At 39.6% G+C, this 21,077-nt stretch overlaps 1 protein-coding gene across 8 annotated transcripts in view; it reads left to right on the forward strand.

Annotated features, from left to right (window-relative positions):
- The window catches only part of CALD1 (caldesmon 1), a 177,884-nt gene that overhangs the window by 80,731 nt on the left and 76,076 nt on the right, over positions 1 to 21,077 (forward strand). For 6 of the 8 annotated variants that reach the window (XM_026511469.4, XM_026511421.3, XM_048213030.2 and 3 more), the window contains one exon: positions 2,022 to 2,131. In XM_026511469.4, the coding sequence (XP_026367254.1) occupies positions 2,061 to 2,131 (71 nt within the window). In that variant the 5' untranslated portion in view covers positions 2,022 to 2,060. Of the gene's footprint in view, positions 1 to 1,021; positions 1,306 to 2,021; positions 2,132 to 21,077 lie in introns of those variants that run through there. The other 2 variants (XM_048213031.2, XM_026511428.4) reach the window with 2 other exon arrangements.

Below are 21,077 nucleotides of genomic sequence, written 5' to 3' on the forward strand. Positions count from 1 at the left end.
GGCCAGCCGTGTGCGTCTCCAGCCTGCTTGGGGATGTTGACTTCGCTGCTTTCCAGCACCTCTAGCAGACGTGTAGGCTAAGGAACTGAGCCGAGCCTGCTAACGAAGCAGCCAGCAGGACTGCCGGAGCTCGGGTGAGGGGGGGCAGAGGCTTTAGAGGATGTCTTTCAAGCTACTTGGATAAATTAAGACAAGTGAAATCGTTTACTTACAGACAGACCTCTTTCTCCCATTTCTGTTTGCTGTTGCTATAGTTATTTGCCAAGTGGTTCATCTCCAACAAAAGACTGCCCTGAAGAAAGGGGTGAGAAGAGTTTACTCTCTCACCGCACCTAGCGTTCAAGTCCCCGAAGTTCAGTGCCACTGCCCACAGGGCCCTTCTCACCCTGCACTGCAGAACGGGAGCCACCCCGGGGGAAAGACACCCCCCTGCCCCAACGACCTCACAAGGGATGCTCAAATCACTTGTTTTTCATTCTGATAACTATGGAAAGATCAAGCTGGAAAACGAAGAGACATTTATGGTTGATGAAAATAGCAAAGGAAAACAGATTCTTTTCTTCATAACCAACAAAGTACTTAGAAAGTACTCTTGGTAAGAGTAAGATAGAAAAACACCTTCAAATTTTAAAACTCCCAATAAACACCAAAATTTGAATTTCTAAAAGATTTATAAGCAGTATAAATAATACCCTAAGGGATAAGAAAGGGGGGAAATGCAAACATTGTATAGTTGTGTTTTTGTTGGCGGAGATTTTATTTTTGTTTTTGGGAGTTTTTTAAGAGGAAAAATGCTTAAAAAATAAAAGACTCTGACAGTTTATTTAAGATGCTTTCTGAGGCTGGCTTCAAAATCCAAGTTTTGCTTTTTGCCCCCTCAAGCGAATATGTCATTAGGTGATGGCTTTAGGATTTGCACGGCTCCTTATTTTCCTACGCAGGGCAAATGGCTTGTCTCATGTGCACAGAGAGGGCTGGAAAATATTTTTTGTGATCTGAGTGCAGCGGAGAGTCTAGGATTCCAGAGGAAGTGGAGGCCTCCCGCTCCACACAGGAAACAATCTTCAAGCAGGCCTTAAATGCCAGATTCCAGGCCGAGTTTAACTAACCACTGACAGCTCTGTAAACAAAGCAAGGACAAAAAGAGCCCGCTTCCCCTTTTCTGGTAGTCATTTTGGGTTTGGGGGCTGCAGGGGAATTCTGGAATCCTTGGCTTCATGGCACAGAAGCACCAGGGAAGCGAGCTCCTCAGTTGAAGAGCTGGAAAGGGAGGATCTTTCTGGGATTAAAACCATCACGGAGGAGGTAGGAGAGGATAAAATGGTTGGGTCGCAAAGAGCCGGGACTTTGGAGCTCCGAAAACAGCTCGATCATCTGCAACTGCTTTTAAAAATGCTGCTGACTTATGTTTATTCATGGTATTATTGCTGTGGTCTTTTTTTTTTTTTTTATCATTCTGATATTTATATTCTTTCAGAATATGCAGATTATGTCTGGATACTTCTATTATTTTATTACTCTTTTCCCTCTTTTCCTTTTCCTTTTCTCTTAGTACCTACATATTCCTTTTTGGGCCACTTTTCTTTTTTCACTCTTTCTCTCTTTTCCTCTTTCTTTGTTCACTTTTTCATAATCTTTGTCTGTGGCTCAGCAAGTTACAAAGAACAAAATCGTTCAGTAGCTCTTAAGTGATCCTGCCAGTATTTCAAATCTGCAAAGTCTCTCTGTCTCCTGAGGTTTTTATTTATTTATTTTTAACCGTAATCCTGGAATCTTTACTTATTTGTTTCTAATAAGTAGGTTTCATGAATGAGACTGAATTTAACACGTGAAGGACTCAGCTAAGGGGTCAGGAATTGGTCACTGGCCACCTTACCAGTCTTCTAAGGTGTTTTTCCTCAGAGTAAAGAAGAAAAGAGAGGGTGAAGAAATGGTGGGGGTGGGGGGCCAAAGGTGAAAGTGATTCATGGGAAACACTACTTTGATTCATCTGTGATATTGACCTGCCTCCTCCCTGTTAGGTCCAGATTCTCCTGTCTCCCGAGACCTGAAGCCACACCATGGATGATTTTGAACGTCGCAGAGAACTCAGGAGGCAAAAGCGGGAAGAGATGCGCCTTGAAGCAGAAAGGTAAGGATCTAAGTTGAACAGGATTTGTATTCTATTATTAACAATGCTGGTTTCAGGCTGCAAAGATCATCACTCTGAAGGGCCACATATATTGCACACTAAACTGTTTGCAGAAGTAGTTATGGAAAATTTTCCTGTTATGCCTCTAAATTCTGCATAAAAAAAAAAGAAAACCAACATCAAGGAAAAGAGAGATTCTAGAATAATCAAGTAGCTGCATTAAATCAGTCTTTCATACTGGAATTTTTAAATGACAAAGGCAATGTGTGGATAAAAGTTTAAAGAGCAGTTATAATATTGAAATGACAGGAAAAATGACAAATGCTGACTATTGAAACCGATAGGAAATGGGAGTCTTTGGTCTAAAAATATAAAGGCAGTAAGTCCCAGATGGATCTTGTGACAAATTTTTATTCTTATTAGAAAAGTAGCCAAATCTAGTAATCCACATATTAAAGGTTAATAGTTAATGGAGATTCTGAGTCTAGTTGGAAGCTGTTATGTTGTGTGAGGCCTCTGCCGTGGTGACTTTAAGGGCAGGTTCGGGAAGTAAAGCAATGACATATGAGGCATGGGACATAAATGCATCTCGTAACATTTAGGCCTCGGAGCAAAGGACAGTGGCATGTAATGTGGCTTAAATCAGACAGATTAGGCATTCTTGGGTGTACCTGGACAGGGGGGAGTATTTAATTTCAGGGAAAAACCACATGCAAATGGAGATTCTCTCCTGGCATTTGGAGATAGAAATGTTCTATCTTTGTTCAGAAAGGGAAGGAAACTATCATGAGAGTGTAAGTTTGGGCACATCCAGCGTGGGACTGGTAATATAAAAGCTGAAGGTGGATGGTAGTGATAGTGTCAAGAAAGCAAATGTAGGGAGAGTGAGAGGTCATAAGGATATAACAGAAACCATCAGAGGAGACGAAGCTGTCAGGGAGATGGGGAGAACTAAGAAGAGGATCCATGTTGCGTGGACATCACCACCTTCTAGGCAGTGTCCGGTCTCAGGGGGACATACCTCCTACTCTTCCCAGTGATGTGTTTTATGGCCTCAGATCCAACTAAAAGTCAATGGAGCACCTTTACCCAACAAATATTTATTAAGCACCAACCAAATTTCTGTGTCTGTGTTGGGGACAGGAAAAGCAATGATGAGATACACATAGACGTGGTTTCTGCTTTTATGCCCCTCATGGCTTTCTAGGAAACCAATGTATAGCAAGATCAGAAAACAGACCAGGCCAGAGTATGGGGCTAGAGGGACTCAGGAATGGGGACAGGAAATTGGGCATCAGGCTAGATCGGTATCTTCAGCATCTTTGCTCTCTAGGTGAGTAGGGAGATGGGAAGTGAATGCGTAAGGAATGCTACTACCAAAATGCTGCGGTTACAGCCGTACTGAAATTACAGAGAATAAACTCGGTTTCCCTAGAATTTTGCCTAAGAATTTTCTACACACCTACATGGTTCATCCCTTCCAGTTTTTTGTTTTGTGTGGAAGGCCATGTCTTCCTTTCAAGTCAATCATTAAAGGAATGTACTCAGTGAAGCTTAGTTAGGTACCTTTAATAATCGAAAGTAAATTTACACAAATTTATCCTTACCTTTTAAATTTACATTTCTATCTGTATTAATTCTTTTGGTATATGATGTTCCATCTGTTTCCTTTCCTTTCCTTCCTTCCTTCCTTTTCTTTTTTTTTTTTCCCGAAAGAACTTAAGTACTTCCTTACGTTTGTGCTGTTTACCTTTTTGTGTTTCAAGATGAACCTTCTAGTTCTGTTGTTCTGGGAAGTAAGTCCATGTTCACTCTTTAGGATTTTGTAAAATCTGATCATTTATGGGAAAGTGAAGGTCAGGTTTTATGATCCAACCAACATTGATGGTAAAGTTCAGGGTGTGTACAGGAAGCAGATGGCTAGAACCGGAAATGAAGGGCCATCCAAATTTGTGGTTTTGATCTGAAGATAAAGGACATAGAAGACCCTGGGGAAATCCCTCTTCCTTTATCTTTAGACCTTGGCTTCCTCATCTGTAGCAGGAGTCGGTGTTTTCTCTGGGGTATTGGTGGTCATTTTTACATTCCTTTTGCTTTGGGTATTGTCTAACTTTTTTTATAATGATCATATATTACTTTATTTAAAACAATAAGGCATTTTCCCTTTTGGAAAATGTGACCCTGTGGTCTTACACATAATTCCCTGGGGCCAGACTGGAGAAGACCTAACTTTCCTTTGGATTTAGGGAACTAAAAGAAAGGACTCAACCCAGATCAGGAGTGCCGGTGGCATAAATTAGCAAAAATAAAGTGGCCCCAAGGCTCAGAGCTGCAGATTCATTCATTCACACTTTAAGCAAATTTTTGTTGGGCATCTACTCTGTTCTAAGCCCTATTTGGGGCACTAAGGGTAGACCAACAGAATGGCAGAATTGGGAAAAGTATGCTTCATGCTTTTCAGCCTGTACAAAACCAAGTGATGATCAAGAAACTATATATTTATATACCTAAGTATAAATTATACGCTGATATTCATTGATACTTGTTAACGGTGGCCTGCGCCCTTTGTATGCTATCACCTGCAGACAGTATGGGGAAAGGGACGCCACAGAGAAGAGAAAGTCTGTTGACTTCTACTGCTTGCAGTAGAAAGATTTTACTGCTTGTAAAAATACCCTGTTATTTTAAGTAGTTGTTATTGAGCTTGACTAGCAGGTGCAGTTCAACTTTGCAATGATAAATAATTGAAACCTTGTACTTTCACCAGATGTTATAACCACAAATTAAAACAAGCCAGATTCTTACACATTTCATTCCTCAGAATTAATTTAAAAGATTATTTAAAAAGCTAACCATACACTTTGTGCCATGTTGGCTTTCAAGGGTTTAGGACGAGAATGTTCTCACTGCATCATGGTTGCCCTGAGACTGTCATATACCTGCCGCATTCTGCTGCTTGTCATCTCGTCCGTTTCAAATCATGTGGCTTTCCATAACCTAGACTGGGAACCTAGTCAATCAAACCTATCCTGCCCTTCTTTGTCCTGCTCTTCGCCTGTGTATCTTTCTGTTATTCACCTTGTCCTTGTCCTACATTTGGCTATCACGCTTGAATCCTTAAGATGAGGTCTTTAGATTTGGTTAAACGAGGTACTTCATTTGGTCATCAGAAGAAACGTATTGACTGTCTGTAAAGTGCAGGATACTGCACTGAATCACAGGGATGAGTGGTCACCCGTCCAGGCAGTGTCCCAGTAGTCACAAGGCTCAGATCCTTGGTGGGTTAGTAACTTCAGAGCAATCTTGAGCCAAAAGGGGAGAAAACATTTCAGTAGACAAAACAGATAAAAGCAAGTAATCAGTGAAAATTCTAAATACGTTGTTTCTAAGTAAAAGATACTGTTTGTACACACCTCAAATTTAACTGTATTTTTAAATCAGTTACCTATTTGAACAAATAATAGTTCTGCTCTTTATTATTCTCCACCTATATCATGAGATAAAAAATTAATGGGTATATTCTGCTTCCCTTTCTGTATCTGTCTTTTCTTTCCATCCCTCTCTGCCTTTGTCTCTGTATTTCTCAGTGCGTCTTAATGTATTTCCCCCGGTCTTTGTGCGTCCTCATTAACGCTTGATTCACATGTTTCCCTTTCTCCCCCCAACTGTGTACCTAATCCAGCTTACCCTGGATTATTTATGCAGGTGCTGTTGTATACGTACATCTCAAGGGGGAAAATGTAGGGGAAGAGGAAATATTTTCAAAGGGGTCAAATTCAGCTCTCTTCCTACTCAAGTAGAAAGTAGAAGTAGAAAAAAATGCTAGACCTTTCCTATGTATCTGGCAAAGATGGACTGATCGCAGCACCAGCAGGAGTCATGTCTGAATAGAACCTATGTGTTCAGCATAAACGAAGACACATAAGAAGGCATGAACAGTGGGAGACAGTAAAGCTTAGCAGTTAAGGGCATGGGCTGTGCTGTCAAATTCCAGGTCTGCCACTTAAAATTATTCAATATTTCTAACCTTGTTTTCTCCTCTATTAAATGGGGGAAATAATATTCACCTTATAGAGTTTTTGTAGGGAAACAAAGAGATAATACGTGAAAGTATTAACACAGTACTAATCATCTAGTGTTTTTTACCTAACCACTTCTCGAATGATCATTTTTGTCTATTGAGTGTTATTCAATAAGCATCACTATTAATTATTACTATAGTTATCTAATTTGATTCGCTATAACACGAAGAATTGAGGACACTGTTTTACATTTAGCATAAAACAAAACAAAATTAAAAATATGAGGGTTTTTTTTCTATACTCCTCAGAGGCTCTAAGACTTAGGCAAGACGAAGAGCAGGAATCTGCTACTTGGTGATGAATTTTGAGTGGAGGTGATGGGTATCAAGGCGTCAGGAAGGACTGCCAGACCTTGTTGTCTCACCCAGAAGAGTCGACACCAATGCAGGTTGACTACCTCTTCTACATGTGGCCAAAAGGATTTTGAGCTTGGGTGTATCTGCTGAGAAACTGGCAGTGATGTTTTCTCCATGAGGAGATCTTCAGTCGGTCACACGTTTCCCAGTGCTGGGCTTGTTCGCACAGTAAGCAGCTCTCCCGCTTTTCAAGACATGAACTCATTACATTCCCAGCTCATGCTTTCCACATCCAACGTTGAGTTTCTCTCTCTGATCAGAAGAAAGGCCCCTATTGTAGAGTGGTGTTATCAGATTCAGAGGCTCATAGACATAAATAAAGGGAATGAAAACACTCTTGCTGTTGTCATCATTCATACATTTTTATGAGCCTCTGAAATATACTGATGATTAGACATTTGAAAGTAAATATTTTTACTATAGTAGAAAAACAAACAATTTTTTTAAATCCACTGAGTCTAAGTAGTTCCCTGTCAGGACTCTGTCACTGAAAGATTTTTACAGGATTTAATAGTGTAGCCAATCAATGGTTATACGGCACACATACACAAAAACCCTCTTATTTACAACGCTTAGCATTGTGACCTTGAAATTTTAAATGAAAGTCTTTTAAATGCAATTTTTTGTTATTCTGTAATCAGAAAATTATTTCTCATTAGGGAGTTAAATAAAATATTCTTTTGAAACTGTCTAAATTATTAGAGTAGCTAAATTTGCTCAAAGCTATCCTTCAGTTGTCTTAGAAAATTGATTACTCCAAGGGGCAAAAAAAGTGTTAGGACTTGGCTCTACATTTTTGCTTTGCGTTAAAAGGTTTTTTTCAAGTAATTTGTTTGAAAGAGATTTTAAACTATTTCTGTAAAGTTTTTATATTTATTCGATACTGTTTAGGGTCAGCCCAACTTGAATGTAGGGGCATGGACAAAACGAGATAGATAATTTTCCCCTAAGAGATCTTTCCTCATTTATTTGTGTCCAGCCACATGAAGAATAAAAATGTATATACATATTCATATCCGCCCTCTCTAGTTCTCTCTCACTCTAAACAGACATTATGTATTCTCAGTCAGTTTATAAATGGTCAGATTATAAATGGTAAAGATGGCACACTTGGACCAGTTTCCATTAACCTAATAATTCCTCTGCCGCTAAAAGTATCCCACTTTAAGGTGACCAGTAGAGCATCAGGAGTCTTGGATCTACCCCACATGACGGTCATTCAACAAAACTTGAAAATCTAGATTCTTTTAAAAAAGTTTTAATATATTTTTATTCAAGCATAATTAACATGCAGTGTTAGTTTCAGGCGTACAATGAAAATCTAGATTCTTGAGGGCCTCACATGCTGACTCTTAACTTTCTTCTCAGGAAAAAATTGTGGTATATATATATGAATCACTACACTTAAACCAGTTTAAAATAGTGAATTTTTCTTTACAGGCTGTGGGTGTGACACAATTTATCAGTCTTCCGTCACTTGAGGAAAGGCAGGACGATGTGTTAATTAAGCATACAGGCAACAAAGTCTTACAGATCTGGGTTCAAATGCTGACTTTGACAACTACTAGTTGGGTGGCCTTGTGACAAATTACTTAAACATCTTTTGCTTCCAGTTCTTTATGTATAAAAACGGGGATAATAATTCTGCCTCATAGTCATTGTGAAGATTAAACTAAACCCGTTTGGAGAAATTAACACAAAGCCCGGCGCATAGTATATGCTCAACAAATGTTTGATGTTATTATTAAAACCATATTAATGTTTTAGTAGGCCTTTGGTGCAAAATAATATTTTACTGAATTTGAATTTTTATTCATGTCAGTTCATTCATTATGGTTTGCCACATCCTTACCGCAAAGCTCCTTGACTGCATTGATTGCAATACATGCTGAGATGTTTCTGTTGAGGCTGGGAAAGAATTTAATCTTTTGGTCACATCTAAGTCTACTGCACAAATGTAATTGCTACATGAGATTTAAAAACCACATGCTGTAGCCATGTGGTTGATTTTCTAATTCATTAATGGTATGTCTTTTATTTAAAACATTAAGCATGTATGTAAAACATACCTTAGAATTTTACCAAAAAAAGTTCAGTTCAGCAAAAATGGCTCTCAAAAGGAAAAGAGTATCAGCCAAATTTCTCATCTAGTGTTATAAAGAAGGAACCATCGTTTTTGTTTGGCATCAATCAAGTGCCAGGTGAGGTGGTGCACTCTACATAGTTTAATTGTCAAAACAACCCTATGTTCTTATTTAGTCTGTTCAGGCTGAATACCATAGATGGGGTGGCTTATAAACAACAGAAACATTTCTAGAGTCTGGGAAGTCCAGGGTCAAGGTACCAGCAGAGTCAGTATCTGTGAGGTTCTGCTTCCTGGTTCCTAGACAGCTGCCTTCTTGCTGCGTCCTCACATGGCAGGAGAGGCAGGGCTGTTCTCTGGGGTCGCTTTTATAAAGGGCACTTATCCCATTCATGAGGACCATCCTAATGGTCTAATCACCTCCCCAAGTCCCCAGCTCTAAGTACCATCACGCTAGGGTTTAGTTATCAACATGTGAATGCAAGGGAGGGCAACAAACACTTACTCTATAGCAGACCTGGGTATTATTGTCCCTGTTTTGCAGTTGAGGAATCTGTAGGGCTAAAAGGTTAAGTAATGTGTCCAACTTCATATAGCTAGGGAGTGCAGTCCCGTTCTGCCTGCCCCAAATCTCAAAACCTTTCTACTGTAACAGATTGATCAATGGAATTTTCATGTTTCAACTGGTTGTCTTGGCTGAAGGTACATCATCTCTACAAGGCCAAAATAGCTCCCTAAGATGGGGAAAAATCATTCAAAGCAACAAACTATAAATGAGGCTTTCGGGCCTAATTGAACTGTTCTTTATGCGTGTTCAGGTAAATTGCTTACATGTATAGAGACAGTCATTGTTTCATTTGCCCTTTAAAACTCTTCTGTGTCATTCCCATTTCACAGAAAAATAGAAACAGAGAAGATCACATTTTTCCCCTCAAGCCAAAGAAGGCTGTTGGCATCACTGCTCTTGGCTTTTCTTTGGATTTTTCCCAATAAGACTGTAGTCACCATTAGGACAGGGACTTAATCACATCATCACTCATAAAAGCTTACTGCTATCTCTGACCTTATAGATAATCTTCTGCAATGGAATGTTACTTTTTCAATTTTGGACCACATACTACTTTGAGTCTCTGATGAAAGCTGTAGACCCTCCTCCAAGAAAAATGCACATATGCACCCACAGAACTTGGCACTTACTGTCAGTGGCGTCATGGCCCTCCATCCATAAACCTCCTGAGGGCCCATGAAACTCTGGGCCAGGAATCCCTGATCTAATGAATTTGAAAAGCTTCATTTTAGATATGAAGAAACTTAGTCTTGGGATGCCAACCTTCTGGAGATCACCTAGCTAAGCTGAGGTAGAGCCTTCTTGCATGTGCATATATTCGTCTCCCTGAATAAATGGAGCTGGCTGTAACCAGTGCTCTGGCTCTTGATTAGGACGGTTGAGCATACTTCTGGGAAAATATATATGCTAGAAAATATTGCACGTAGAGTGGGTTTTTTTAATTTGAAAACAATTTATGGATAAAATTTCTAAATTAAAGGAGATTAGGTCAGATTACTTCATGAGGGAGTAAAATAAAAAGCAAAAGAAAGATAAGTGGATAGGGAGAATGAAAACAATTCATTGTTAGGAACTGGGAATCCAACTTTGCCAAGTCAGAAGGAAAAAAAAAACCTGTTGATTTTGCAAATAGAACCCTATCTGCCATCAATTTTGGAATTCTTCTATTTGGCATGTATGATCTTGGCAAGATTTCTTTAAACAAAGCTTAATTATGATTCTAAGTTATTATGTAGGATTTCTTCTTCCTTACCGGTTTCATTTAGGTATTCGAACTCCTCAAAAGATAGTTCTCACAAACATAAGAACTGATTTGATTCCTTAAAGAGGATTTTGTTTCATTTTTATTACTACCATCTTTTGGGAGGATGGGGCAGATTGGAGGGGGACACAGACCCGATGCTTCCAGAAAACAGGATCGCTCAGACTTGGGTTTGAATCCTAGCAGGGTTACCAAGGATAACCCTTAGCCTCTCTAATCCCATTTTCTCGTGAAGAAAATGGCCATCGTAACAGCTCCTAAGTTTTCACTTAGATTTTAAAGCACTAGATGGATAGATGACAGATAGATAGATGGTAGTTAAGTAGAAAGAAACAAAGAATATATATGAATATTTGACTAGTGCTCAGTAAGTGTTACCAGTGTTTGCTATTTTGTGGCTAGCTAGAGGACATGGTAAGGAAGGAGCTATCAGGAAAACCCTCTCTAGGTCATGTCCCCAGGAATCACTGAATATGTGTTCAGTTGCCATATTAGACAGTTTGGTCTAATCTCCACTCTGTTTCAAATCTGTTTTAGCAGTCTACCTTGAAAGTGATGGGAGAATTATGTATATGAAGTCTCCATGCTGAAAAGAAAATCTATCTCCTTATTTTTTTTTTAAGATTTTATTTATTTATTTGACAGAGAGACAGCCAGTGAGAGAGGGAACACAAGCAGGGGGAGTGGGAGAGGAAGAAGCAGGCTTCCCACCGAGTAGGGAGCCCGATGCGGGGCTTGATCCCAGGACTCTGGGATCACGCCCTGAGCCGAAGGCAGACGCTTAACGACTGAGCCACCCAGGCGCCCCATACCTCCTTATTTCTAACAGTCTTTTTCATTTTCCCTACTGGTTTTAAATCAAGATAAAAATACAGGATAGTTTGGTATCTAATATATTGCAAGGTCTTTATCTTTAAAAAGTTATATATCTAATATTCAATTAATCATATATTTTAAGTAGTTTTCTTTTGCCTTGTGGAATTATCACTTCTTTTTTCATATTATGTAATTACGGTTTCAGTAATCAAAACCCTCTCAACCATATATATAAATACTGTACTAATAATATAAAGAAAGTATGTACCCATTTTTCACAAAATAATTTTTAATCATTTTATTCTAAATTCATGATTTAATTCCTTTTAATCATGAATAAGCTGATGCATGCAAAATAATACTATGTAATTTATACAGAAGTTCTATATCATTGTAATGCATATATTATAAACTTATCACTGAGCTTAAGATCTAGAACATTTCCAATACCACTGAGATTTTCAACTGATCCCCTTGCTTCTCCATACACGGAAGTAATTAGTATCCTGAATTTTTTTTTTCTTTTAGTGTAGGCTCCATGCCAGGCATGGAGGGCTCCATGCCAGGCAATACAGGGCTTGAACTCACTACCCTGAAATCAAGACCTGAGCTGAGATCAAGAGTTGGGTGCTTAACCAACTGAGCCACCCAGGCACCCCATAATTAATTTATTTTTAAATAAAATTCTAAATAAGAAAATATGAATTAGATAATAGTTTTTCCAGGACCCCGGGATCCAGAGCATTCTAAAGATTCTCTCCAGACTCAGTTGAAGGTGTTAATGAGAGGCCACTGTTCCCTGAGAGTGCAAGAAGTTTGCCTTTCTGAATACACAGGATCGAGGGGGTCCTTCTGCCGTGTAAAGCTGGGAACCTTGGAGAAGTTTTACAAACCAACAATTCTCTACAAAGAATTTTCATCAAAATCAAATGAAAATGTAATGAAGCCTATCACATATGTATGTTGAATCTATCTATTCTGCCCATTGGTTTTCTCACTGACCAGCCAGATAAAGATATCTGCATTTGTAGCCTTCATTTGGCCAGATGGGAATGGCGGACGGGAATGATTCCAGACTATTCCAAGTTCTTGGTCAAGGGAAATCTATCTCAATTGTTTTAAGTCTTCTAGGGAAGTTCTTGACCTTTATGAAATGTCCTTAGCAGTATTACAAGAAAGTACCACTGGAAATGAGACATGAACATATTGGAATGCTACAGAAGCTGCATAAGTAGATTTTCATTCATTTGTGAATGAGGTTAAAGAGGAATAAGGTGCATACTTTGTGACTTTAAGGAGTTCTTTTCACTAGTATGCTGTGTAGTAAGCAATGTTCATCAGCAGTTTCGTAAGAATGTAATTTTTAAAGAACTTTGGAAACATTCACTTATTTTTAAGTTTAATTTGCTAATCATAAATCATTTTCATGTATGCGGTTGTTAAACAAGTTTGTAATGTTTTCTTAGCCCAGTGGAAGTCATCAGGTATACTTGAGCATATTTTCAAAACTGAATTTCTTTTAAAATAGTCCAGAATTTATACTGGTCTTTCTTACAGTTAGTCTAGATTAGTGAGGTCTGACCTTGCATTTGAGATTAGTACCAATTGACTAAGTTAAAATGTGAGAGTTTATTTTCCATTTTAATAACTCCCTACATCACATACAGTTCCTTTGTTGGAATAAAACTCTTGGTAAAGTACACATCAGCCACTATAAATAGCAGCCGTGAGCCTGTACATTCAGGAGAGTCTCCAGAGAGTATATTTTAAACTGCACATTGTTTAGAATAGGAAATTCTTCCAATGTTCATATTTTCCACTGTGGGTGACAGGGACGATCCTGTATCACATCTTCACAAGCTTCCATTTTCCTGTACCATTTAGGAATCAAACTGATAAGTTTCCAGAAGGTTGCTCAATATGTGCTATTTATTTACTGAAGGCTAACCTGCGTCTTACTGTCCAGTGGGAACGTTGCATAATTAGGGGCTCTCCAAATGAAAGCTAGGCATCTCCCAGAGCCTGCACCTGCAACTGGATAATGAAAGGGTCCTTTCTTCCTGGAGTTCGTAGCTCTACTGTACCTACTTAGAATAATAGCAGTCACCCCATTTTTGATTCCCACAGAAAACCTTGCACTGTTGGCAGGTGTTTCTGGGGAGCTCAGGAGACTGATGTGGAACATACCTGGGTAGGAGGTGAACAAAGAGACGAGCAGGATGAGATGATAGGTTATCGTGCTGGTTCGAGGACCAGAAGCCTCAGCAGACGTAACGACACTGGCATCTTTCCCGAGGCACTGCTGGCAGCTCCACTAGGTGTACACCTCCGGCCGCTCCTTCCTTGAACAGTCCTTCTGTTTCTCTAATCAACTGTTGGTCCGTCTTGATCTTTTTTTTAGTGGGGCCCATTTGGGGGATCTAATATTCCCTCACCATTTCTCCTCTCTTGATGAAGAAGATGAGAAGCTACTGTTGAGGGGTCTTAGACAAAAATTGTGATCTAGAAAGAGTTGATACCTGATGCCCTTCTTCCCTGCTGCTCCCCTTTTAAGAGCCCATAACTCTTCCTCCCCAACCATGAAAGCCAGATATCCCAAAGATGTGTCTGCTTTCTGAGCCAGGTTCCTCAGAGTATATCCCGGCTACCCAGAGAGGCTCATGGCTACTGAAGCTCCGTGGTTTACAAAACCGAACAGAATGAAGTTTTGCAAAACTCGGGGTTGAGGCAGGATGGAAAATCCTAATGCCTTCGTCTCTAAGTGCCTCACATCACAGGAACATGACCATAAACTCTCTCTCATTGTGGCATTTGTCAGAGGTGTGGTAAAGCTGAACTGGGGAGGCACACCCTGCAGAAAGGAGCTGGTTTTCCATGAGAACTTCTCCTGAGTGCAGAATTCCTGCTAGGAGTCATATTCTGATATCCCACTGAGTGATGTGGTCAGAAATTAAGACTCTCTCTCCTACATTCTCTGAAAAGAGTTTGAAAATCCAAATCGCTAGGCCCAGACATACAGGGTGACACGTCAAAGAGCACACAGTCAGTGGCCGGGTCAAATCTGGAAACCGTGTCATTTACTCCAACTCTGGTACTTGTTGCTCTGCATTTTGCTATGCTCAACCCATACAACTGCCTCTGACTCCACAAAAATACCTTTTAGATCAAGGATAAAAGAAGACACTGAATAAACTAGCAGATCTGGACTTCCTCAGCTGTCAAACAGAGCTAACACTCCTCAGGGTGGCTGAGAAAATCAAATGAGATATGAACAGATGCCATAAAAAATATATAGGGTAGTTCGCATGACATGTTTATTATGTGGAGGGGCCCGTATGCTTCATTAAATCGGATTCACTTCTATTTCACTCTCTGTTGAGTTGCAAGTTTCATTCTGATCGTATACTGTGTTCCAAAGGAATTTTCATACTTCATGCTTGGCTATCTTCTTTTTTTTTTTTTTTAAGATTTTATTTATTTATTTGACAGAGATAGAGACAGCCAGCGAGAGAGGGAACACAAGCAGGGGTAGTGGGAGAGGAAGAAGCAGGCTCATAGCAGAGGAGCCTGATGTGGGGCTCGATCCCAGAACGCCAGGATCACGCCCTGAGCCGAAGGCAGACGCTCGTAACGACTGTGCCACCCAGGCGCCCCATGCTTGGCTGTCTTCTGTGATATGACTGGCCCTCAGGCATTCTAGGCTTCCAAAGATCAGACACGGAAAAAATGCTGTAAAATGTTACCTGTCACTCTCCCTAGAGCCTGTCACCTTTGGAGAGGGCTTAGGACCTCAACTGCAGATTGGAAAAAGCAAAGCCATTTTATCTGCCCTTTCCGTTAGTCATGAATTCAGGAGAAAAATCAAAAGATTTAAAATGATGGCTTTATCCCAATCAAAATTAAACCCAGCTGTCTGTGGGTCATTTACTTATCTGGTTTTGCATCTAACTTAGCAAAGGACCTCAGGCTCAGCGGGATTCTAGGATCTTCCACACCACTGTCTTTTCCCTCCTGAACCTCTTGTAACTGGTGAACTCTTACTCAGCCGGAAGGCCCAGCTCAACAGTCATCCTCTGGAAAACATCTTCCCAGAGGTCCCCTGTCAAAGTGACTGATTTCCCACCTTGAGTCTCTCATGGCCCTTTAAATATATATTAATTATTGTCTTATATTATTATTAACATTAATTAGTTATATTAATTATTGCTTTTTTTATTATGACAATTTTATATGCTTATTTGTTCATATGTCTGTTTTCCCCCACCAAATTAAGAGCCACTCTAGATTAAAAACTAATCTTACTTTTATTTCCCCAAAGACCAGCATGCAATATGAATAAATGAAGGAGCAAACAGCTACTTCAGTTCATATCTGCGTGCCAAGGCAAAATATTGCTCAATTTGCCAAGATATTTGGGGGGGGCAGAAATGTTAGTAACCTTTGTGATGGTCCCCAAATACTGACACCATCCATGTCTTCCTTGGGGTTCCATCACTCCCTTGCTGAGCCACTGGAATTTGACTCAATATCTTTTCTCTAGACATACGAAGAAACTCATCTCATGTATTTCTCTGATTACTAGGTATAATTGGACTGCTACCTCATATAATTTTAACCATTATGCTTATTTAGCTGCATCATGGAGGCAAATGATATTAATGTGGTAAGAATCAATTCCCTTTAGTTGGCCTATTTGCTCTAGTACTCAAACCCTTTAGTATTACTTGCAATTAACATTTGCATTGTAAGACCGGATAATCATCAAATTATAGGCTTCATACCAAACCCTAAGGAGTCCAACAGTGAACAAACTATATAATCAAAAATTTCTCTAATGGAAGACCAAGTCTGTTGTCTGGAAGACTAACCTTCTTCAGTTAATCAAAGGAGGATGGGCAGAAGTAGATGAGGGGTGGAAATAGGCCAGCATTTATCAATACTCTTTCTGAAATAAAGAGTTTAACATGCAAGTTGAATCTCAAGTTTAGACTCTAAATAGCAGATTGTTTTCTAGTATTGGGATGTAGTGATGAACAAAGGAACAAAAGAGTAAAAAAACACATTAGAATTCATTTAACCAATATATGGAGGATTAATTTTATTTTCAGTGAAGTGGGGCATTTTTTGTTTTTATAAATATATATACCTCAAAAAGTATGATTTAGAAGAAAGAGGAGGAGGAATTATAAGTAACTATTAGTCAAAACTCTAGATTAAGATACAGATTAATTCAGTTCACATTGACTATGATACAACACATTCTACACGAGGCATTGAGTTTCTTCATTATAGAAGTATGCCCTTTGGTTAATTTGTTAACATAAAATTTATAATTAGAATAAAGTTAATGAATCGAAACACCCAGAGCATATAATACCAGAAGTACTATAGTATAACCTCAATATCATATCTTTTAATTTTTAATTTTTAATTCTTAGATCCACTGAAAACGAGTCAGAAGGAAAGATAATTTGAAGTTACCCTAGAAAGACACTGAATTCTGAAATACCTAGGAGAATCTCAAATTACATCAGTACTCTCCACTCTGCAACATATTTTAGAAAGCTGGATGCATATTTCAGATCATTGGCGCTCAAATTTAAAATGTCTGTCTGCGATTTTTTGTATAAGTATTACCTATTTTCTTTTCTTTGTTGTCTTCATGAGGTCTTAAAATTAAAAAGCTTTCCAGGTGGATTTTGGCTTTTAAATGAGAAAAATGAATATGCTTTTTTATTAAAGGTTTTCACAGAAAAACCTGCGTAGTTATATTCTATAATTAATGAACAAAAAAAGAGCTCCATTTGCTTTTCCTGCCTTGATCCTAATGATAGCTTGATTTCATTGCTCAGTAACTTCAAAGTAAAATGCCATCTTAAAGCGGAAAAGCTTTTCTCCTAGTCTATTTCTAATCTCGTCTCTCAAGCTGCCACCATAAAGGCATACAAGAATTCTACAAAAGACAATTTCTAATAACCTCAATAAGTTCAACACAGAAGTGTTGGATTACACTGGGTCTCCCAGATGTAAGCAAGTGTAAGCTAACCGTAATCCATTGTCTTAGTCTTTTGGGGTTACTATACCAGAATATCGTAGACCGGACAGCTTAAACAAACATTTATTTCTTGCAGTTCTGGAGGCTGGGAAGTCCGACATCAAGGTGTTGGCAGATCCATTATCTAGCGAGGGCCCACTTCCTAATTTGGCTGTTTTCTTGTTGTGTCTTCATTCAGTGAAGAGAGAGAGAAAAAATGCAAGCTGTCTTGTGTCTCTTCTAAGGGCACTAATCCCATTTGTGAGGACTTCACCTTCATGACGTAATTACCTCCCAGAGTCCCCACCTCCTTATACTATCAAAGGGGGGGTTAGGATTTCAACATATGAATTTTTCAAGGACATGAATATTCAGTCCAAATCATCTGCATGTTAGCAGGTCTGACCAAAGAATGGACCAGAAGAGGTTTGCTTGAATGCCAAGTCCAAGACCAGGTTGGCGGTGGCATCTGGGACTATCCAAATGAGATAGACTTTGAACCTCAGGGTTTGTTCAGTCTTGTGACATGAGAAGTATTCTCTCCGCTGAGGGAAGTGTTTCCTCACATCTTCCCTTGGCTTGGGGAAATATTCCTCATGATGATTTTACCTCCCTTTGCTCTGACTTCACACTCATGAAACAGTCTCTGGGGACTGTGAGGCTTCCCGACGTTATAGCTTTGAGGAACGGTGAGAATATGAGAGAGCTCTCCAGGCACTGAAGAGGGAGGTCATTCATTCTCTTAAGTAACTGGCATTAATTAGCATTCTGATGTACACATCAGTGTCTTGTGAGTCTGGAAGCTAATCAGTCTCCCTGAGACCTGTCAACGTTAAGAACTCCCAAAATCTAGTTGGTGGTACAGCAGAGCTTCTAGAACCTATGGTGTACTGAATACTCCAAAAAAGGCCACTCTGGGGAAGCCTCTGGCAGGACCAGCCAACAGGCCTTGTTGTTGCAGCGTCTCTCCTCCGCTGTTGTCCCTCTTCAACCCGGAGAGCCAATGACAAGGATTTTTGAGCATCTGCTGTATGCCTAACACTGTTCTAGGCTTTATCAGGAACAAAAGAGGTGTTAGGAAAAGTCCCTGCCAGCAAAAAGGTTATAATTTCTTTGGTAAGAACATGTATGTACACAGGAACAATGAATAAGTAAGACTCTGTGTGTACCCGTCTATTTCTATCTAAAGCTAGGTATCATAATCATGTACTGATTCATGTGATCTGTTAATTACATAACAGGACACTACCTAATGAAATGTCATTTTTATAATATAAATAGTAAACACTGTACCCTAAGTATCCAAAATAATGGACTGTTTTTCTAGTAATAAGAACAAATACATGCTTTAATCTAGGCCTGACCCGCTCCCAAAAAAATCTGGATTTGATTCCAGCTATAAAAGCCATGTGTAAATTTAATATCCAGATGCAGAAAGTGGACACCAGCAAATAAATTTATGATTGTGGAAATATTTAGATACTTTGAACAAGAGTGGTACACACTGAGAAATCTGTAGCTTATGAACTAACATGCTTCCTTTGAAGATTTGGCCTTTTCTCTCACACTAGAATTATATCCTTAGAGTCCTCATGATAGGTTCTTAATTTCCTTCCAGCTCAATTGTATCTATGGATAATAAATTGAACATTCTTTTTTTTTTTTTTTTTTTTTTTAGGGATGGGTGGAGGGAGGGAGGGGAGAGAAAAAGAATCTTAAGCAGGCTCCACATCCAGCGATCTCATAACCTTGGGATCATGACCTGAGGCAAAATTAAGAGTTGGATTCTTAACCAACTGAGCCACCCATGCATCCCACAAATTCTACATTCTAAAGCGTATCACTATGGCCTAAATTCAGCTTCCTTTGGGTAGAAATCATATCCTTCTTGTATGTACTTCTTTCCTAGAATTATATAAGGTATATAAAATTATTTTCACTGAGACCAGAACCAGGGTTTTATAGATGTGCACTAGCAAGCATTCAGTCAAACTGCTGTTGTTAGAACCCTACTATTTCCAAGCACTATTTTATTGTTTTTTAAGATGTATTTCAAGCTGGAGGGCAGAGATGGAGTTGGAGGTGTGATCCTCTTTAGATAGAAACTTTTCTCTCCAGGGAAAGAGAATAGTCTAACTGGTTAAAAATCCCAGATTTTAAAAAGAGTTTAGAGAGCGGACCTAAATAATTGTTGCGAAGGAGTTTAAACAGAAATGGGGAACCTCACAGCAAGTTAGCTGGAGGGGCTGAGTCCTGCATGACAACGTAACTATTTCTCAAATGCACGCAAACAAGAGTAGGCTCAAATATTCTCATCTTTCCTCCTGAAGTGCCAAAGGACAAAGAAATAAAGTCACATGTGGGGAGACTTCATACCAGTGGGGCTAGACACTGGTTCTTAAAGAATCACTAGAATTCAGAGAAGCAAAGGGGATTTTAAAAGCCTAGACAAAAGGAGAAGGAACAGCTTTGTTGGGTAAAAACAGAAAGCTTCAAGAAATATCAGGCAAATGGTGGCAAATGCTAATAATCTTTTCACCGAACAAAAGTTCCCTTTATGACAAATGTTAGGGTGCATTGCACTGATTGAAGATGTGTGTTAGATTGCCAGTGGGGATATAACTAGAGGTCGGGATATGCTTACGGGGAAGAGCCGCAGTGGAATGATGGGACTCAAGGATTGGCCTTGAGAAGGAGAGAATGCCCTCCTTTTCACAGAATGGTAGTATCATGGTGAGGGGACCAGCATTTCACCATGAGAAATACAGAAGCATCAAGACAGAGTGAAAGGATGTCTCAGTTCTACACTCCCGTACTGATTCTTCTTAGAACCAAATACACTCCGTGGTGGCATTGATGGTGATCCCACTAGGGTGGGACCAAACGTGGAGGGGGGAAATAGCTCAAAGAAAGTGGATCGAGCACAGATTCGGGAGAATAGCTACCTCCAGGTGGGAAGGGAGAGCACGCTATTGTAAAAGAGCACACAGAGGCACTAATTTACTTCGAAATTTTTATTTCTCAGCCAGGTGGTGAGCACATAGATGTTCATTATGATTTTCCTTATTCCTTTTTGTTTGTCTAAAAGATTTCAGAATAGGGGCACCTGGGTGGCTCAGTCAGTTAAGTGTCTGCCTACAGCTCAGGTCACGATCTCAGGGTTCTGGGATCGAGTCCCACATTGTCGCGCCCCCCCCCCCCCCCCCCCCCCGCCCCGCTCAGTAGGGAGTCTGCTCGCTCAGTAGGGAGTCTGCTTCTCCGCCTTCCCTCTACCCCTCCACTCCTCCCCCTGCTTGTGTGTGCACGTGCACTCTCTCTCTCTCTCCCTCTTTCTCTCTCAAATAAATAAATAAAATCTTTTAAAAATAAAAACAAAAGATTTCAGAATAAAATATAACTTTAGGGGCGCCTGGGTGGCACAGTCGTTAAACGTCTGCCTTCGGCTCAGGGCGTGATCCTGGCGTTCTGGGATCAAGCCCCGCATCAGGCTCCTCCGCTAGGAGCCTGCTTATTCCTCTCCCACTCCCCCTGCTTGTGTTCCCTCTCTCCCTGGCTGTCTCTCTCTCTGTCAAATAAATAAATAAATAAATCTTTAAAAAAATAAAATAAAATATAACTGTAAAAAGATACAGAACACTTATAGCTGTTACCCATGTATCTTCAATCAGAATCTGCCTATGGGTATCAATAGAATCACATTACTAATAATATACTTCTTAATGCTATCTGCTCGTGCAGGATGACCA

This window comes from Ursus arctos, unplaced genomic scaffold (genome assembly GCF_023065955.2).
Source record: "Ursus arctos isolate Adak ecotype North America unplaced genomic scaffold, UrsArc2.0 scaffold_3, whole genome shotgun sequence".
Taxonomy (NCBI): domain Eukaryota; kingdom Metazoa; phylum Chordata; class Mammalia; order Carnivora; family Ursidae; genus Ursus; species Ursus arctos.